The sequence below is a fragment of the Phyllostomus hastatus genome, unplaced genomic scaffold (genome assembly GCF_019186645.2).
Source record: "Phyllostomus hastatus isolate PE091 unplaced genomic scaffold, TTU_PhHast_1.1 phas_contig_549, whole genome shotgun sequence".
Lineage (NCBI taxonomy): Eukaryota > Metazoa > Chordata > Mammalia > Chiroptera > Phyllostomidae > Phyllostomus > Phyllostomus hastatus.
Window position 1 is genome coordinate 1,329,205 of NW_025333907.1, and position 20,888 is coordinate 1,350,092.

The 20,888-nt window shown below is 40.5% G+C and overlaps 1 protein-coding gene across 2 annotated transcripts in view; it reads right to left on the minus strand.

The window, feature by feature from the left end:
- Positions 1-860: 860 nt before the first annotated feature.
- Positions 861-20,888, minus strand: part of LOC123824175 (zinc finger protein 432-like) — a 45,696-nt gene continuing 25,668 nt past the window's right edge. Inside the window, exons 3-5 of one of the 2 annotated variants that reach the window (XM_045847291.1) lie at positions 12,737-12,863; positions 11,465-11,560; positions 861-4,557 (exon numbers count right to left, since the gene is read on the minus strand). In XM_045847291.1, coding sequence (XP_045703247.1) covers positions 2,837-4,557; positions 11,465-11,560; positions 12,737-12,863 — 1,944 coding nt within the window. In that variant the 3' untranslated portion in view covers positions 861-2,836. The remainder of the gene's footprint in view (positions 4,558-11,464; positions 11,561-12,736; positions 12,864-20,888) is intronic. The other variant, XM_045847292.1, reaches the window with a different exon arrangement.

Genomic DNA, 20,888 nt, shown 5'->3' on the forward strand with positions numbered 1-20,888 from the left:
CCAGGCTTCATATTTCTTCATAGTACTTGGAAGAACTGACATTCTTTTATGTGTTTATTTTACTCAGTCTCTTTCACTACACTGTATGTTCCATAAAGGCCATGCATTTGCCTGTTTTGTTCACTACTATGTTCCCATTGTCTCCAACAGTGGCTGGAAGAGTGTAGATGCTCAAAAAATATTTTTTAAAGGAGTGAATTACTCAGTATGGAGTTGGAGATTGAATTCTGCCACAACAGTGTATAGCAAAGGCCCACTTCTTTTGCTATAAGTGGGACTCACCATTTATGAACTGGATTGAATATCCTTATTATTTTAAGATAAATACTATGGATAGAGACAAAAGAACAAGAAACCTACTGCTAGGAAAACTAAGAATTTGTCAGCAGACCTGCTCAAAATGAATTGATAACAATAAGTTCTAACAAAACGAAGTAACAGAAGGAAAGATATGTAACACCAGGAATAAAGAAAAAGGAACGGAAAGGAAAAATATATCATCAAATATAACAGGATGTTTTCCTTTTGAGTTTTTAAAATTATGTATGATGGTTGAAAACAAGAATGATAACTTTACCCAATACAGTTTTCAGTGTATGTAGGACATCATTTGCTGTTAGGGAAATGGAAGTTAAGACCATCATTATATACTACCACACACCTGATGGTATGGCAAGAATCAAATGCCAAGTGCTGGGAAGGACACAGAATGACTGAGGCATTCATACACTGCTGCTGGGAGTGTAGTAAATATGTACAGCCACTATGGAAAAGTTTGGCAGTTTCTTATGAAGTTCAACACTAACTTAGCATATGACTCCTTGGTACTTATCCCAGAAAAACAAAACTGGACACACAAGTGTTCATTAACATCTTTATTCATGACAATGAAACACTGGAAACAATCCAAACGTCCATCAAAAGTGAACAGATAAACAAACTATGGTACATCTGTACAAAAAAAAATACTGTTCAATAACAAAAAAGGAAAACTACTTATACACCCAACAAATTGGATGTATCTTGAGGGCAATTTGCTGAGTGAGGAAAAAAAAACAACAGTATCTCAAAGGATACATACATTCCATGTTAAGAGCATTCTTGAAATGACAAAATTAGAGTTATGGAGTATTGATCAGTGGTGGCCATGGGTCAGGGTCAAGGGGACAGTGTGACTATAAAGGGGTAATAGGTAGATGTTTCTTTGGATTGGCACAATTCTGCATCCTGATTGTGATAGGATTTACAAAACTCTACATATGTGATAAAATTTCTTAGAACTCTACACCAAAAAACAAAACAAACAACCACATACAAATGAAAGTATGAATAAACTAGTGAAATCCAAATTAAGGTCTATATTTTACTAACAGCATTGTGTCAATGTCATTTTATTGGTTTTGATGATGTATGATGGTTCTGTAAGGTAATACCAATGAAGAGGCTCAGTAAAGGTACTCAGGAACATTGTATAATTTGTAAATTCTTGTGAATCTAAAACTATTGCAAAGCAAACTTTAGAAAAATCACATTTAAGATATTTTTTAAACTTATATACTTGGATAAATACATAAAATATGTGGAATTACATTTATGAGTATATTCCTTTTACTTTTGAAGTACAAAGTAGTTTGAAAGACATGAATTCAGAGCCTAAGAAATGCAACAGCTAATCATATAATGATATGAGGTGGGCACTCCTGCTTGTAATAATATTAAAATGTTATCAGTGTTGAAAATTGCCTACTTAAAAATTATGGAATCATTGAGAATATGGTTTAAGGTATCCTGTCCTAGAATGGACATTGGGTATATAGTAAATTTAGAGTTGACTTAGAAAACTCAATTATATAACATTTTCATGAAGTTTCTTTCCTTCATGAATTCTCTGATATTTTGCTGAAGTCAATGTACATTAAGTGTATTCCTAACAATTTTATTTATGTATTGATTCATGAGAAATTATGAATTCTATAATATTCTTTGCCATCCGAAAATTGTTCTCCAGCATGACTATAAGGTGACTATTAAGGTTTATTTCTAGGCAAAGTTTTTCTCATGATCATCCCAATGCTACTATGTATGAGCTCACTGATGATCTACTATAATCACTAATGAGATAGTCTTTATTACCATAGAAGGCCTTCCTAGTTTCTCCATTTTTAAGATTTATATTAGCATATACTTTTCAGAAATATAATTAGCTAGAAATATTTCCTCAAGACATTTTCTGCATTGAATGTATTAGTTTTTTTTCCTACATGTTAATTTTGACATAGAGTGTGAGGTACTTGATTGCTGAAGGCTCTAGCACATTCTCTACATTCATTAAATTTTACTCCTATGCAAACTCCATAATTTCCCATTCCTGAAAATCTAGCAGCAGGCTAATCTATACTGACTATATTTAAGTATGCTAGGAGCACACTACACTGAACTATCATAGCTTGCCCCTTACACAAGTTCACATGCATATAATTAATTCAGACCCTGCAAAGGATTATGTACCTTGACCTACACATTTGCTGTATTAATCAGAGTTGACCAGTAAGAGAAAGGTTATCCCAATCACTGAATTCATACAGTCTCTATCTTTTATTTTTATAAGTTCTTTCATGTACAGTGGGTGCCAAATTCATGCTGAAGGTTTTCTCACACTAACTGCATACATACAGTTCGTCTCCTGTGCAACTTCCCTGGTGGGTCATGAGATCAATACTATATGAATAGAGTTTTCCACAGTAAGTACATTCAAAATATGTCTTTCCTGTGTGAAGTCTCTGATTTTGTACAAGGCATATTTTCTTCCTGAAAGTGTGAAATATTCTTTGCATTGTTAGAGTTTGTTCCCAGTATGAGTTCTATGATGCACAAGGAGATTTCTCTTTGAAGAGAAGCCCTTTCCACATTCACTGCACACAAAAGGTTTTTCTCCTGTATGAGTTCGTTGATGGACGACTAGACGACTTTTCACAGCAAACCCTTTCCCACATTCATTGCATGCATAAGGTTTCTCTCCAGTATGGGTTTGCTGATGTAAAATGAGCTCAGTTTCCATGCCAAAGCCTTTTCCACATTCACTGCATACATAGGATTTCTCTCCTGTATGAATTTGCTGATGTACGATGAGATAGCGTTTCATGGTGAAGCCTTTTCCACATTCATTGCACGAAAAGGGTTTCTCTCCAGTATGAGTCCGCTGATGTACCACAAGATTGCTTTTAAAGGCAAAACCTTTTCCACATTTATTGCATATATAGGGTTTCTCTCCAGTATGAGTTCGCTGGTGTAACATCAGCCCACTATTCACGATGAAGCCTTTCCCACATTCACTGCATCTGTACGGCTTCTCTCCAGTATGTGTTCGCTGATGTACAACCAGCCGACTCTTCAAGGGGAAGCCTTTCCCACACTCACCGCAGGTGTAGGGTTTCTCTCCAGTATGCGTTCGCTGATGTATGATAAGCATGCTCTTCACAGTAAAGCCTTTCCCACATTCACCACATACATAGGATTTCTCTACTGTATGATTTCTCTGATGCACAATGAGGTTACTCTTCCTGGGAAAGCCTTTTCCACATTCACTGCACACAAAGGGTTTCTCTCCAGTGTGCGTTCGCTGATGTTCAATCAGACGGCTCTTCATGGTGAAGCCTTTACCACACTCCTTGCATACATATGGTTTCTCCCCTGTATGATTTCGTTGATGTATGAGGACATAGTGCTTCGTGGTGAAGGCTTTCCCACACTCATTGCAAGTGTAGGGTTTCTCTCCTGTATGAGTTCGCTGATGTATGATGAGCATGCTCTTCCCAGTGAAGCCTTTCCCACATTCACTACAGACAAAGCATTTCTCTCCAGTATGATTTCGTTGATGTACAATGAGATTACGCTTCCCTGGGAAGCCTTTTCCACATTCACTGCACACATAGGGTTTTTCTCCAGTGTGAATTCGCTGGTGTTCAATCAGACGGCTCTTCATTGTAAAGACTTTGCCACAGTCACTGCATATAAAGGATTTCTCTTTTTCGTGAATTCTCTGATGTTCATTGAGCCTGGACTTTCTGGAGAATACTTTCGCACAAAGGCTGCACCCATAAGGTTTCTCTCCTGTGTGAACTCTCTTATGATCAGTGAGCTGAGACTTCTTAATGAAGGCTTTCCCACATTCACTGCACATGTGGGCCTTCTCTACTTCATGAGTTCTTTGATGTTTAATGACCCGGGACTTATTGCTGATAAATTTTGCACTGACAGGGAATTTAACTCTAAGATGAAAATCTTCATGCTTGCCATGCTGAAATGATTTTCCATCTCCATTCAGTTTAGTAGAGATCTTAGTTTCACAGCTTTTACTCTGTTTGACCAAACTTAAATTTGAATTCAGAGTTTTTACGTAAAACTCAAACATACCATGATTTTGCCTGAAAGGAAAATGACTTCTGCTTTGAATAACATTATTTTCAAAAGTATTGTGTTTGTGGTTTTGTTCCATACCTTTCAGCATTCTTTTATTTTCCCAGTGATCCTGGAGATAACTGTCAACTTTGCCAGTGTCTAGAAAAGAAGAAAACAATAAATTCTTTTATGAACTTATTTGGAACAAAACTGTTTCTTTTTAAATTGTTTTTTTCTTTTCCTTGGTGTTTTCTTAAATAATGGCACTTCAGTGACAACTCTGTGATAACACTATAAAAGAAACACTGTGTATAAATGTTCTTTATTTATTGCACATTAGTAAAAACACAATAATATAAACAAACCAAAAGGAAAAAGCAGTTAGTATACCATTAAGGATACATAGTTGTCAATTTATGTAAATTTGTCTGCTTTGGGAATTTGCAAAACATGTAGTGGTAGTAGAGTACAAGCAAGTCATTGTTCACAGCAAACTACAGGGTTTGGAGAAACACCATTCTAGAGAACTTGTAAAGACCCAGATCCCAGAGGTGGAAGAGAAAATTAATCCAACTGATGAGGACTGCATTTGTTTAACCCCAAACTACTTACTGAATGGCTCCCACGTACCAGCACTGTGCTGGTGTTTGGAATATATAAAATATACCTTACTTTTACTGATCTTAAATCTAGTGAAAATAGAATAAAAAGGAAAACAACAACAACAAAAGAATGGAATTGAGATTGCTAAACATGGATTAAAGGAGCAATGGAGATGGTGGAAATCAAGATATACTGCATAAAGAAAAGACAAAGTTGAATGACAGGTTCCGCGGGGAGAGTGGTTAATGAAAGTGAGGAATCCCGAATTACTCTGCTAACTATATGACTTGAGCCACCGAATAGGTAGAAGCATTTCAACTCAAATGAGAACTATTACTAAAATCCAGAAAGTGTAGAAAAAGTATGCATTGTGGAACATAAACCATGAGATGATTATTAGATTTGTACTACAGACATCAAGATTGGTTGGAGGTATAAATGGAGATAACAATGTGGAAATGATCATTATATACCTATATTCAAGAAAAGGAGATGGTGATATGTTGAAAGGACATGTAGTATGAAAAGTGATAAAGGTATAAACCAAGATAGACATCACAACAGTTAGGGTTTTGGAATTCCTTAAGGTCCACTTAAAGGCACCAAATTCTGAATACAGAGTCAGAGAAATGCCTACTGAGGTACACAGAATAAACATATTTGTTACCTAGCAACTAAGAATGGAAGGTCTTCAGAATTTGAACTAAAGTGAGCTGAGACAGACTCTTACATCATAATTCTGTTCCTAAGTTGCCCTTCTGTAGACTACCAATCAAGCTAACTTTCCAGAAACATCAATCATATTGAGTGACAACTCGTATAATCAACACGCCAGCCTTTAGTCTAGCTATGTCATATTTTTTGTTTGTTTGTGTTTTTTTTATCCTCACCTGAGGACATTTGTTTTTATTGCTCTGTTAGAGAGAGTAAGGTAGAGAGAAACATCAGTGCAAGAGAGAAGCATTGATTGGTTGCCTCCTGTACATGCCCAGACCAGGAATCATACGCACCCTGACGGGGGATGAAACCTATAACCTAAACATGTTCCCTGACTGGAAATCAAACCTGCAAACTTTCAGTGATGGAACGATGTTCCAACCGAGCCACACCGACCAGGGCTAACTATGTCATGTTATCATATATTCCACTCATAACAAAATAAGGCAGCAGTGATTAATAGGACAACCTGCCTTAATAGGACAATAGGATACACTGGCCAGTGTATCACATAGTCATCTTCAGAAGCTAATATGCTGCATGGGATATGAAAACTGTTACCTTTTTCAGTCACATTCTGCATTCAGTACAAAAGTCATATCCAAAATTTTACCATTTTGATGTCCCTGATGTACTTGTTCCCTCACTTGCCACCAGCAGTACCTACTTCAGTAATTCTACATTTATATCTCCTTGGCAACAGTTAGTTTGTACTAAAGGAACAACTTCCTTCTTGAAGATCTAGGTTGTCTTTATCTTCAGTTTTTCTCACAACGTCTGCTTGTTCCTTATTATTGTTATACTACTAACGCCCAGGTAAAAGTTAAGACAATGTAGAGCTACAAAAATACAAAACCAACTAACTCTCCACCATGCTATCTCAACTACACGTGAAATGCAATCAATCATCCTGGCAATAACAGCGCATATCTCCATGAATACTCCATTGATACATTTCTACTCCACTCCTCCTCCTGCAGAAACTTTCTAAGAGTGGCTTTAATTTGCCCAACTTTAGGCCACTCTTTTGATAGTTAACCCCATGGCCTCACGTGTTTCCTCATGTGTGTCATGCCTTCATTCCTAACTCATAGCATCATCTTCCTAATTCAAAATGTAGACATACTTTATACATATAATGTCATAATTCCTATTCTGACTACCACTATAAGCTCTATTTCCTCTGTTTTTCTAAATTAGTCCCTTTATTATTCATATTTACAGTTACCTTGAGGAAATATTTGACCTCACCCAAAGAGAGGTCTGGTCCTTGCCCTTGGATACTGGGAGGTGATCTCTAGACCTCTGGAATGTCCCACCTGAGAAGAGTGTCTTTGTTTGCCTGGTGGCTTTGGCCAGTCTGACAGTGTGATTTTTGATAGGGCTTTGGGCTAAACCAGATCAGTTATGACCTTTGAAGAAACTGGAGACTATAAGTATAAGCCCAACTTCTATAGAGAGTAAAGGTCAGCCATGGAGGCAATATGTACCTGAGCCCTAAAACAAACTCTGGACAACAAAGGCTCAGGTGAGTTTCCTTAGTTGGCAAAGCCCTTGATGTACTGTCATGCATCCTGGCCAGGAAAAGGTAATCCTGTCCATCAGTCCAGAAATCCCACATTTAGACACTTCCTGAATTCCTTATGACCCTAGGAACATTCTTAGGTATATATCTAGAAAAAATGAAAGCATAAAAGCCAAAAAGTAACAACCCAAAAGTCCATCAATAGATGAATGGGTAAAAAAAAATGTGGCAGATGCATACAGTGGGTTCTTATTTGGCCATAAAAAAAAATGAAGTACTGAAACTTGCTAAAACATAAAAAAAACTTCAAAAAAAAATGCCAAATGAAAGAAGCCAGACTCAAAAGACCACATATTTTATGATTCCATTTATATCAAATACCAAGAACAAACAAATCTATAGAGGTAGAAAACAGATTAATGGTTGCCTACCCTGGGACTTAAGAGAAAGCATTTTTTAAAATTTTCTTATTGATTTTAGAGAAAGGAAGAGGGGGGAGTGAGAGAGAGAAAGAGAAACATCAATGTGAGAGAGAAACATTGATCACTTACCTCCTGTATGCTCCACAGCTAGAGTTCAAACCTACAGCCTAGGTATGTGCCCTGACTGGGAATCAAAACCAAAACCTCTTGGTGTATGGGACAACATTTCAATCAGCCGAGCCACCCAGCCAGGGCAAGAGTGTTTTTTATAAAGTGATAAAGTGATGAAAATCTTCCAAAATTGACTTTGATATGGTTATATAACTGTTAATAAACTACAAAACACTGAATTGTATGTTTAAGTTGACAAATTATAAGGTAGGTATCAATAAATTATCTCAATATAGCTGTTTAAAAAAACCACCAAGAATATATTGGGAAAAACATAGGGAAATTAATAAAACGCTGACACTTAATATGAACTAAAGGAAAATCAGATATATCGAAGGTACAAAGTAAGTAAACTGAGGCAGGCATAAGCTATGATTTGGGCTAGAACTGATATAGGATGTAAAACTGTCTTTTCAAGTTAAACAGTCAACAGAAACACAGCAGGGACCTTTAAAATGAGGGTACCATAGGTGGAGAACATTCTCGTAATGCCAGCATGGACAGGAAAGAAGATATATCCCATACTAAAAGAGACACTAATACTGAAATAGGATGGTGGAAAGGGGTTTTTTTGTGAAAGGAAGATGATTCTTATTGCTCATGAAAAACTTGGAAATCTCAAGCCAGTAAAATATTTAAAACTAACAGTATATGTTAGACAATATTAAAGAAGATGTAAATTTGGAGTCTCCTTCAGAGAAAAGAAAGAGCTTAATTCATGAAACTGGAGGAAAATGTTAAGGATTAAGAATACAGTGGAAAGGGCTTCCAGTCAAGATGGCAGTGTAGGTAAACATGGTACTCAAAACCTCCTACAACCACATCAAAATTACAACTAAACTACAGGATAACCATCATTCATAACTGCCTGAACTCTAGCTGAACATAAGTCCTATAACTAAGGATATAAACAACTAAGGACATCAAGAACAGTAGGAGAGATGGAGACTCACCATGGGCTGGTTCCATACCCAGGTGCAGTGGTTAAAAATTGGAAGGAATATCTCAGCTGCAGAGGTCTCCCCTGAGGAGCCAGGGGTCCCAGGCCTACCAGGGCCCCCAGCCTAGGGTTCCAGTCCTGAGGAAAGAAGTCCGCATAATGTCTAGGTGTGAAAACCAGGGGAGAATGTCCCTAAGTGAAACAAAGGGCTCCTGGAATCCCAGGCAGTTCCTTTTACAGGACCCACATGGACCTACCCAGGCTCACTCTCTCTGAGTTCCAGCACTTGGGCAGCAGCTTAAAAGGCACCAGGGACATACAGGGTTGAGCTAAATTGTCTGTCATCTGAGCAAGAGCTGAAGGGGTAGCTTTCTCCCCGAAGAAGTGCTTGCAGGCGTCAATGTTCCTTTGCTGAGTCCTCCCCCCACTGAGCTGGCAGACAGGCACCATCTCTGAGTCTCCAGCAACCTGGCTAACACTGTTCACCCTGCGATTCCATCAGAACCCACCCCACCCAACTTGTGGGCCCACTCAAGCCCTTTGCAGTGGCTTTCTATACAAATGGCCTGTCTTGGCTCATGCTGCCAACTTTCCTAAAATCTCTCAAACAAGCAGCATCTAGCCTCTGTGTACCACATACCTCTTGCTAAGTGGCCCAAGGCCAGACACTAGTGGCAGCCAGCCTTGGTTCACAGCTTGGCCTCTACCAGGTGCCTCCAAACCCAGCACAAGAAGCAGCCATCAGCAGATCACTTTGTAGCTCATGCCGGCTGGCCCTGGGCAGGGCACAGGTGACGGCTGACCTTGGCCTGTACCTCCTAGGAGACCCCAGAGTCAGCATACCTGGTGGATAATTTCAGATCTCGCCAAAGCACCACCCAACCACCTCCATGAGCAACACACACAAGGAATAAACTCAGTGGATACGGGAGCCCCACTGTAGTGAGTTCTCTCCTGTGGGGCGGGCCCCTGAACAGCAGATCCTCCACAGTGACTGTAGCCAATCCTTGCAGCCGATTCACCTGGGGGTAAATCCCTTCCATTGATGTGCTGTAGGGAACCATTTCACATGGCATGGAAATGTAGCTCAGCCTCTCCTCAACTAGTGGGGACCGAGTTGGCACACAGGATCAAGCCCAAGGAGAGGTTTTCCTATGGGGAATCAGGCCTGAATTGTACCTAGGCCACTATGAGGCTTGCTTTTGCTAGAACTCTCTCACCCTGAATTGAGGCAGCAAGTACTTACTGTAACTTCCTCAAGTCTGTGCTAAACCTCCCAAGTATGGAGTGTAACCAGTTCAACCACTTTTCCTCCTGATCTACAACATCTTTGTCTTTGAAGTAATTAGCAACATTCTTTCCTCTGTTATCTGTAAAAGGTAATCGCCTGCAGTGAACCTGTGTACAGTAAATGAGGACTGTCCTCCATGTAATGTACCCAGAAAAGCAATAAAAGCCTGCCAGGCAGGGGCTGGGGCCCTCTCGCCACCGCCCCGCCACCCGCCCCCCCCCCCCCCCGCCGCCGCTCTCTGAGAGCAGCCATGCCGTCTGTTTTTCTCCACAGGACTTCTGTTGTCTGTGTGTAATTGTTCATTAGCAACCACAACACACAGATCCTGGCCTGCAGGATGAATGTGTCAACAATGATCAAGGCTCACCTACAACAGCAGGGTGCACACAGCCCACAAAGGGTGTGCACTTGAAGTGCCCAGCTCACGTGATTGGGGAAACTGCACCACTGAGCCCTATAGGACACCTACTATATAAGGCCACTCTACCAAGACTGGGAGACATAGCAGCTCTACCTAATACATAGAAACACACAGGGAGGCAGCCAAAATAAAAAGATAAAGAAAGAGGTCCTAAAGCTCCCAAAACTCCAGAAAAAAGACTAAACCAAATAGAGACAAGCAATCTACCAGATGCAGAGTTCAAAACACTAGTTATAAGGATGTCAGATAAAATAAGCAAGGTTCAGTTCTCAGAAAAGACAAAAAAGGGTTTATGTCCCTTTAAAGACCTAAAGAAAAGTTCTGCTGTGGGGAGGGATATGGAGGCAACATTTATGTAACCTCAAATACACTACTGCCCAGCCTACTCTGACTAGAATATGACTTCTGCAGTGACTCATAAGGGGAAGCAGGTTTTGCCATTCCAAAAGATACTTTATGAGATATTGATTATTTTAAGCTATTTTCAACATACAGAAGAACTCATGAAAACTCAGGAAAAACCTCTGATGTTCCCCCTTACTGCCTTTAAGAATTTAGATAGAGGCCCTGGTCCAGGAAGGGCTACATTATCACAGGTAAATGTAGTTTACTACGAGCTAGGTGTGATGGGGAGGAACCTAGCAAGGCCCTGTTGATCCACGTCCTCTCTGTGGCCCAGCAAATGTTTATTTACCAAATACTGGCTTTTCCATCTCCATGTGAATTGACTCCCTCTGCATGGAAGGCCCAAATCACAACCCTCTCTGTCTCCTTATCGTTACCTCAACTGCCTGATTTGTCCTTGGGTGCCATATTCTTATGGAGCCCCTGTATGTACATACATAAGAAATTTGGTTATTTCCTTCTATTAACCTGTTTCATATCAATTTATTGTTAGCCCAGGCAGAAGAATTTAGAACGATAAAAAAATTATTTTCCTCCCCTACACCTGACTTGTTGGTTCTCACCCACTCACCTGGACAGACCAGATTGTGGAGTTCATCCTCTGTTGTACATGGTTCTTCCCCTAGTTCCAACTTGGAGAGAACATCTGGTTTGCTGACTTGATACCCTGTTCACAGGAAATGAGGGAAGACTTGGTTGGGGTCTGTCAAGATAGGAGAATGTTGTGTTTAAGTGACTATAGACAGTTTGCACATGTCAGAGACTCTTCTCTCGGGACAGGGCACATGTGACATCAGTTCCAGGCTCAGAGTTCCTAAAGCCCTCGTAATTTCCTAAGTGAACAGCATGATAGGGGCATCTTTTTTCATAGTCTAAGTTCCAGTTCCTGACACAGAATCTAACTTTCCTGGACTCTCAGGAAAGAGAGTGAGGAGTGTCTTCTGGGTGCTAAGGACATGACTGGTGGCTGAGGGCCCCTAGGTACCTTCAGGGTGGAGCCTGATCCAGAAGGGCAAAGGCATCAGTAGAGGGCTAGAACCTTCAGCTCCAACCCTTCCCTTCATTGTGCAGAGGGAGGGGGCTGAAGGTGGAGTTAATCACCAAAGGTCAAGGATTTAAGCAATCAGGCTTATATAATGGACTGTCCCTAAAACTCTCTAGTCAACTGGGTGAGGAGAGCTTCCCCTTTGGTGACCTCGTGGAAGTGCTGGGAGGGTGGTGTGCCTGGAGAGGGCATGGAAGGTCTGCGCCTCTTACTCCACACTCTGCCCTAAGTGTCTCTTCCATTTGGCTGTTTCGGAGTTTTTTTTACTTTATAATAAACTGATAATGGTAGTAAGTGCCTTCCCGAGTTCTATAAGCCATTCTAGCAAATTATTAAACCTAAGTTGGGACTGGGGGTTGTGGGAACAACCAACTTATAGCCAAGTTGGACAACAGATTTATAGCCAACTTCCACAGAAGTGTGGGTACCCTGGGTACCCAATACTTACAACTAGCATCTGAAGTAAGGGTGGTCCTGTGGTATTGAACCCTTAAACCTGTGGAGTGTGCTATTAACTCTGTGTGGCATCAAAACTGAATTGAATTGAGCTGCAGGACACCCACTTGGTACTCAGAGAGTTGGAGAATTGGTTGTTGGTGTAGAAAGACCCCACACATTTGGTGTCGGTTGTGTTGGTAGAGCTGACAGTATATTAAATCCTTTTATCAGGAGGCACTAAAAATCTGCAGATTGTATTGCACCATTCAGAGCACTGCAGTGACTCCCAAGTATAAGCACCTGGGAAAGGAGAGACGGTGGACTGGGCGCCCTATGAGTGACACCGGGAGCTGTCCTCACCCAGTGACACCAGGTTCCTATAGTTCTCCAACATCACGTCCCTGTACAGGCCTTTCTGGTCAGGGTCCAGGAGCTGCCACTCCTCCCAAGTGAAGTCCACAGCCACATCCTCCAGCATCAGCGACTCCTGTAATAACATGGTCCTATTTAATGGAGTGTTTTATTTTACTGGTTCATAAATAACATAAAGGAAGTTGTTCAGCTCATATTAACAATGATTCTTCCTTCCTCCCTTTCTTTCAGCAAGTGGGGAAAGGAGGGAAAAAGAAAGGGAGAGAAACATTGCTTGGATGCCTCTTACATGCACCCCGACCAGGGATGTGTGCAAACTTGCAACCTAGCATGTGCCCTGATGGGGAATCCAACCAATAACCTTTTGCTTTGCAGAACAATGCCCAACCCACTGGGCCACACCCATCAGGGCTTAACTATAATTCTGACGCCAATTCCAATGTAGTATTTTTTAAACCCACCAACCCCCAAGCAATATTCCAACATCAGCTAGGTTTCCTACAATTCATCTCAGTTCTGACACTCTCTACCTGGAGACAGCATCAGATCCCACAGGTTAAGGGCTCAATCATGTAAGACTGGTCCCCTAACCCCCACTTCAGGTTGTCATCTGTGCTTCTGACTGATCAGCTGTAGTTGAAGGTTCCAATGCCCTCCTTGGGTTTGATTAATTTGCTAGAGCAACGCAGGAAAAAGTTTACTTACTGTTTACCAGTTTATTATAAAAGGATATGATAAAGGATACAGATACACATCCAGATGGAAGAAATGCACAGGGCAAGGTGTTTACCATCTCAGAAGCTGTCCAAACCCTATACCTTCAGGTTTTGTATGGAGGCTCCATCACGTAGCCATGATTGATCATTAACTCTATTTCTAGCCCTTCTCCCCTTTCTGGATAATGGAGTGTAGAGCTGAAAATTCCAAGTTTCTGATCATGGCTTGATCTTTCTGCTGACCAGCTCCCATCTGGGAATCCCCTAAAAGTTGCCTCATTAGAACAATAGACACTGCTATCACCCAGGAAATTTGAAGGCATTTAGAAACCCTGTTAGGATCTGAGGTCAAAGACCAAATATTAGAATAAAAGATGCTCCTAGTATCTTATCACTTAGCAAATTACAAGGATTTTTAGGAGCCCTGTTTCAGAAACTAGGGGCAGAAACCAATGTATTATACATATTTATTGTTATTTCGCAAAAGATTAACATATTAGATACATTAAGGAGATAATCAGTAAACTGGAATATACATTTTAAAAAATAATCCAATCCCTGGTCAAGTAGCTCAGTTGGTTAGAGAGTTGTCCCATATACCAATGTTGCGGGTTTGATCCTCGGTTAGGGCACATACACAAATCAATCAATGAATTTATAAACAAGTAGAACAACAAATCTCTCTCTCAAACCAATAAATCAATGAAAGGAAATAGAAACCAAAATAAAAACTACCCCCCAACATGAAGCAGCCCCACAAAGTGACTGAAAATACAAAGGGAAATTTAATAAATATGGAGGATAAAGAAAGGTCTAATAAAGGTCTGTATGTGGTTTTTGGAAGAGATTATACAGAAACAGAGGAGCATACAAATATCTCAGGAATGAGAAATTTTCAGAACTGATTAAACTTCCTATAACTCAGACTTAGTAAGTCAGCAAAGCCAGGCAGGAAATTTGCATGTAGGCACATCTGGCTGAAACTATATACAGCAGACCAGTTGCAAAAATCAGATTATGAAAACAACCAGAAAGAAAAGATGCATCACTGTCAAAAGAAAAACAAAGTTTACTGAAACAAAGACAACAGAAGCCAGAAAAAAATGATAAACATATTTGGTCTTTGTACCTGGTTCTTGGCACAGTTCTAAAACTCTTGGACTCTCTAGAGTGATGGCTATTTTCTGCATGCTAATGAGCTGACTACCAGCTGGGGGACCCTAGATGGTTTCAGGATGGGGGCTGGTCTCCAGAAAGATCCTCAACCTTGAGGGACTGGAGGTTGAGTTCTATCACCAATGGCCAGTGGTTTAATCAATCACGCTTACACAATTAAACCCCCATTAAGTCCCCTAAACAACAGGTTTGAAGAGGTTTCGGGTTGGTGAGCACACCAAGGTATTGGCTGGGTGGTGCTCCCTAGAGGACCTCTGCACACTTCCCCCATGCCTTGCCCTCTGCATCTCTTCCACGTGGCTAATCCTGAATTACAGCCTTTATAATAAACTAGATGTACATAAAGTGCTTTCCTGATTCTGTGAATCATTCCAGTAAATTGCCAAGCTTGAGAAGGGAGCTGTGGGAACTCCCAAATTTAAAGCTGGTCATTAGAAGTAGAGGTGACAACCTGGGACTTTCAACTGGCATCTAAGTGAGGAGAGTTTTGTGGGACTGGGCTCCTAACCTGCAGAATCCGATGCTACCTCCAGGTAGTTAATGTTGGATTTGAGTTGAATCGTAGGACACCCAGCTGGTCTCCCGAGAGTTGCAGAGTGGGTACGTGTGAGAAAAATACCCACATATTTGGTGTCAGAAGTGTTGTGAATAAAAACAGCTCAGAAATGTGGAATATTTTCAATGTCCTGATCTTGTGGTCCTGCAGCCTAGGCCCAATGTCACCAGAAAATGAATTGAGATCTGCTTGTCAACTGAATGCCAGACAGCAGAAAACTATGGGATAATCTATCCCCACATTATTGCAGAAATTACTACATAGAAAACAGAACAGAACAGAACAGGTAGGGGCTGCAAATTCTTAACCCTGCTGATCTGATCACATCTGATCTGAGTTATTTCATGTGAGATGCAGATCCATTTGGAAAAACAAAAACTTAGGTTCGAATACCTTTTTCCTGTTTAAAGTGCTAACCATAAAACAAAAGAATCTATGAAAGCAAAAGAGAGAGGAGAATATGATTGAAGTATGTTCATGTCACAAGCCAAAAAAAAAATCACAGAAAATAAGCAATAAGTTTTGTGACAGGAAAAATTAAAACATCTGAGTTGAAAAGATAGCATGGGCAAAGCTATAAGAAAACTGACAAGCTAGAAAAATATTTTTAATAAACAAAAGGATCAATATATACTGGATATGAACAACTCTTAATAATCAGTAAAAAAGTAGTTTTTTAAAAATGTAAAAATGATAAGGACAGGCATTTCACAAGAGAAAAAAATACAAGTGTTCAAAAAATATACAAGGATTTCAATCTCACCCATGCTGAGGAAAATGTAAAATAAGGCTAAAGAATATCCGGCCATGCCCTGGCTTGTGTGGCTCAGTGCAATGAGCACTGGCCTATGAATTGAAAGGTCACCTATTCGATTCCCAGTCAGGACACATGCCAGGATTGCAGGCTAGATCCCTGGTTCGGGGCGTGTAAGAGGCAACCAATCAATGTTTCTTTCCCTCTCTTTCTGCCTCCCTTCCCCTCTCTCTAAGAATACAATCTTTAAAAAGAAAAAAAAAGAATATTTGTCCATTCAGATGACTGAAAGTTATGCAATTTTATAGTGTCCTATTATTAAGTACTGGCAAAGACTGAAGGTATGGATGATCCCACATATCATTTACTATGTAGCCAGCACTCATTTAGATGCTTTACATAGTGTAACTCATTTTTTTTTTTTAGTATGACTGTGGACAACTGGAATTTTATATAGTTAATATACACCAATCAAGTGCAGTCATTATTCCTTTAGATGCTTAAATTATACCATCATAGCAAACGGGTTATATTATTTAAAATATGGGTCCATTGATACACACATGTTGTAACATATGTGTTGGTATAGTTGGATATGTACATAAATCCACATACATTTGTAAATAAGCACATATATATATAAGTGCACACACATGTTTAGTGACAGCAAGACACACTAGCAAACATCTGTTAAAGCAGTTTGAGGGGACAACAGGGAAGGATACTATGAAAGGGGAATTCACTTTTTATGCCCACGTGCACTTACTCCGTCATTAATATTTTTTCTTTAAAATGTAAATGAAAATAAAAGTAAAGAAAGGAGTGCAGAATTGGATTTGAAAATGGGGAAGAATTCTGCATTTTATAAGATGATGTAAAGTTATAAAGCAAACACCCTAAAACCCAATAATCCAAGCTCTTACCAGACAAAATTTCTTACAGCTATCCCAGGCCAAACCTGAACTTTCATGGCAGTTCAGCTACCTGTTGATGGAGGACCATTTGAAAGCCATACAATCCTCCCATTTTCCTAGGCCATTTAGGTTTTATTTCATCATAAACCCAAAGAAACTCAATGCTGAGTGAGTCCTTTAAGTGACTTGCATTGGTCCCCTAATAACATTGTCTTCACCGAGTTTGCGTGGTTTCTTCCCACATGGGTCTCTGAGGAACCCTAAAATAAATAGCAGTACAAAATCTGCTTCTGCTTTTACTAGAAGTTCAAAACACTGTCCACCCCATCACCTCTAAGAACATAACATTTTTCCTGAGATCTGCATGTCATGAAACATTGATACCCCCTGAGGAACCATCTCCTATCTCCTCACTGCATTTGATACATATCCTGTAACAGCACAATTCTGTTGTGTTAGCTGCCACAGACACTAGATACAAGCTGACAGCTAATGTAACTAGAGAATCCTTCAGTTACACTCTACATTCTAACGTTAGTTAGTTACTCAGAATCATATGAATTCTACATTCTTTGCCATGATTTTAGATTAGATTCCATGTTTATTTCACTCTAGATAGTGAGCTAATTTTTACAGGTCTCTACAAATCTATTAGGAAATAGAAAAGAGAATAAACCTAAAGTCACCTGAGCCTGGATCATTTTCTTCTGTTTTAGGAAATGGCCGGCAACTGGTATACTTTTATCTTTGTCTTCTTTGATACGCCCTAATTTCTAGTTAGAAATCTCACTATCCATTCAACAGTGTTCCCAGAAGGGGCAATATGTAGGTCTTGGAACATTTTCCCTCTTCATTCTTTTCTTATCTCTTGCCAAAACCTGTGGGATGAAGGGCAAAATTACTTTCAGGGTTACATTCCCCTTGCTGTGTGCTCACCTTAACATATAGTTCCAAGTATTCCCATCTCTTTATTTGGTTCCCTAGAGATCCTACCTCAGGTAATAAAACAAAAGATCCTCGAGACATAAAAGTACTTTGAATTGAAAAGAGAAAGTGGAAAGTTATTTTCAGAACAATTATAGAAATGAAGCCATATGGACAGGGAGGAACTGTAAACCTTTCCTTTAAATTATGTTGCCCTCATACTTATTAAAAGTCTTTATATACCCTGTTTATATACACACTTCAATATGAGCAACAACGAACATGGAAAAAAGAAGAGAGACAAGTAATATGAGCTATAAATAAAATTTTTTAAAAGTTAAAAAATATTAAGTACTGGGAAAATAGCAGGTCTTGTATATGCATACATAAACCCTAAAAGGAAATATACAGTAAACTTGCAGAAGGAAAATGAAAACGATCTTTAATAAAAAGCTTATTACTATATTTTGCCGCATAAAATGTGCTCTTGTGTATAATGCACACCCACAGCTTTTTGTGGTGCCCATGTATAATGCACGCTTATTTTTCCATCAAAATTTTGGGCAAAAATTGCGCATTACACATGGCAAAACACAGTAATTTTAAGTATGCTGAATGGTTCATCTCCCCCCAAACCTTTTATTTCTGCGGCTTGAAAGGGACAGGATGATGTGGGAGAACCAAAGGGACTAGAAATTTTGTGGTGGAGGAGGGACTTGGTTCAGCAGCTGGAGATGAAGCAGAAGCAACACGGCCCCTGAGCCTCCAAGCTTCTGCTGTCACACATCTTGGCACAAAGGACTGTGACCCCGCACCGGATTAATCCCCAAAACCAGACCAGATACACGCACACACTGACCTCACTTAATGGTTCCTCGATTACTGGATCCAAGTTATTCCAGGTCCTGAACGGGACGCCGCGGTCACAAACACCAGCCCACCCACAGGCAGGGTGATCCGTGACTCTCTGTAGTTCTGACCTCCAGACTCTCTGTAGTTGATCTGTTCAGAGCTTTTATGACTGACCACCCGAGCCCCCTATGATTGAACCCAAAGACACTCTGATCACAGACATCCAGGAGACTCCTCCATGTTCTCCACCCCTGAGCTACCTTCACCAACTCATTTGGGCAGCCACCTAACTAACGGCGGACGGACATACCCACGCACAGACCTCACTCGCCCGAACCTGCAGCTATCACCTCTCCAGGGCTTAACTTACTTGCCTAACTTTTTCCCCTTCTGGTCTCCGCTCCGGAGAACGTCAGACTAAGGTTCGCGGCGTTGTTGCCGCGTTTCTATGGAGAATGGAATACAGGTTTCTGCGTTCTTTTATGAGGTAATATACCCGCGTCGCCGTAGCCTCGGCACCCTGGGGGCCGCCATCTTTGCACGCGGTTCGTACAGAGGCTTTCGCGTAGGCGGTCGTACAACACGAAGATGAGACCGCAGTAGAAACTCGCCTGTTTTTGGCACATCAGTCCTGATAGGAATTGGAATGTGGAAGGGTTTTGAAAGGCTTGAGGTCATAGAAGGCAAGTGTGACGTGAGAGTAAGTTTTTTTTTTTTTTTTTGGTAGGGGAAGGTGAACAACGCCTTGTTTTTCATCAAGGCCTGAGCCCACCAGGACGAAAAGGGCGGTGTGTATTACATTGAGTGGCCGTTACGGGCCATGATGTCTCAGCTCGGTGGAACATTAAAGTTTCTGGAGACCTCAGTAACTAGTCTAATTGAGAAGAGATTAAGTGACCGTATACAAACTTAAGCATGCTTGAAAAAGAAAGCGGGCGGGCAATACAAAAATACAGTGTTTGCATCATGGGCGCGGCCATTTTGGGGGAAGCCCGGAGTCTGTACCGAAGAAATGGTCTCTGGGGAGCTCAGCGCACACCCGGCAGGTGGCAGTGCAGGTGGAGCAACTGCAAGGTTTGGAAAAGTGAGATGGTATGGGGGATGCAGTGATCAGTGAGCGGAAACGATGGATGTTATGAGCTGCTTTACGGACTCATTCTAACAAGCCCAAGCATAAAACATGCTAGGCAGACACTGAACTGCCTTGTCATTATAGACTGGCCTGCATTTTATGAATACACTCTTACTGTATGTACTCTCTACCTGGCTTCTTTCATACCAAGTAATAGTTTTGTAGCATCAGTAAGTTCGTTCCTTTTGTTGCTCAGTATTCCACTGTACGGGTATTCCAAACTGTGTTTAATCATTCATCAGTTGGTGGACCTTTGGGGTGTTTCCAGTTTTCTTTGGATATTGCAAATGACATGTTTATGAACATTCAAAAAATAAAATGATCTCAAAGATTTGAATTTCCCATAGTCGTGTGCATCTGTTATCAGCTCACCAAGAAGTCTTTGCCAGCCACTTGCAGGCCTACTACCCATTTCCAACCCTGCTCCATCTCCCATTCATAGTGGCCCAAGCCCTGAACTGGATGGAACCAGATCTCTTGAGAACGTGGGCTGTGACACAGGCGTCAAGTTCATTTATTTGCTCACATTATGTTCAACCCCATAAGCCTTTATAATTCTCAGAATGTACCTGATAAAATCATGTTGCCACAGGTCAAACCTGCAAATCAGTTTCATCTTCTGACTCCTCCATCAGTATTCTGCTAGCCTAGTCTCTGAAGTGAGATGCTAAAACTGTTCCTGCTTACACCCTTGGCTTGTAGTACCTCACCTTTACAAGGTGAGCCTTGTAAAATACAAATCAATCATGAAATTTTGCTGTTGTCAATTATCTAATGATTGCATTACAGAATCAAGTAAGTATTCAACTCTGGCCAGGGGTTCAGTTGGAGCGTCACTCTGTACACAGAGGATTGGGGGGTTCAATACCTGGTTGTAGTGGTTATGGGAGGCAATGAATTGATGCTTCTCTCACACTGGTGTTTCCTTCCCCACCTCTCTCTAAAAGCAATAAAAACATATCCTCACTTAAGGATTTAAAACAAATTTTTAAAATAAGTATTGAGATGGCTACATTTAGCTGATTAAAAAAATATATTGACCCTGGCTGGTGTGGGTCAGTGGATTGAGTGCCAGCCTGTGAACCAAAGGGTCGCCAGTTAGATTCCCTGTCTAGG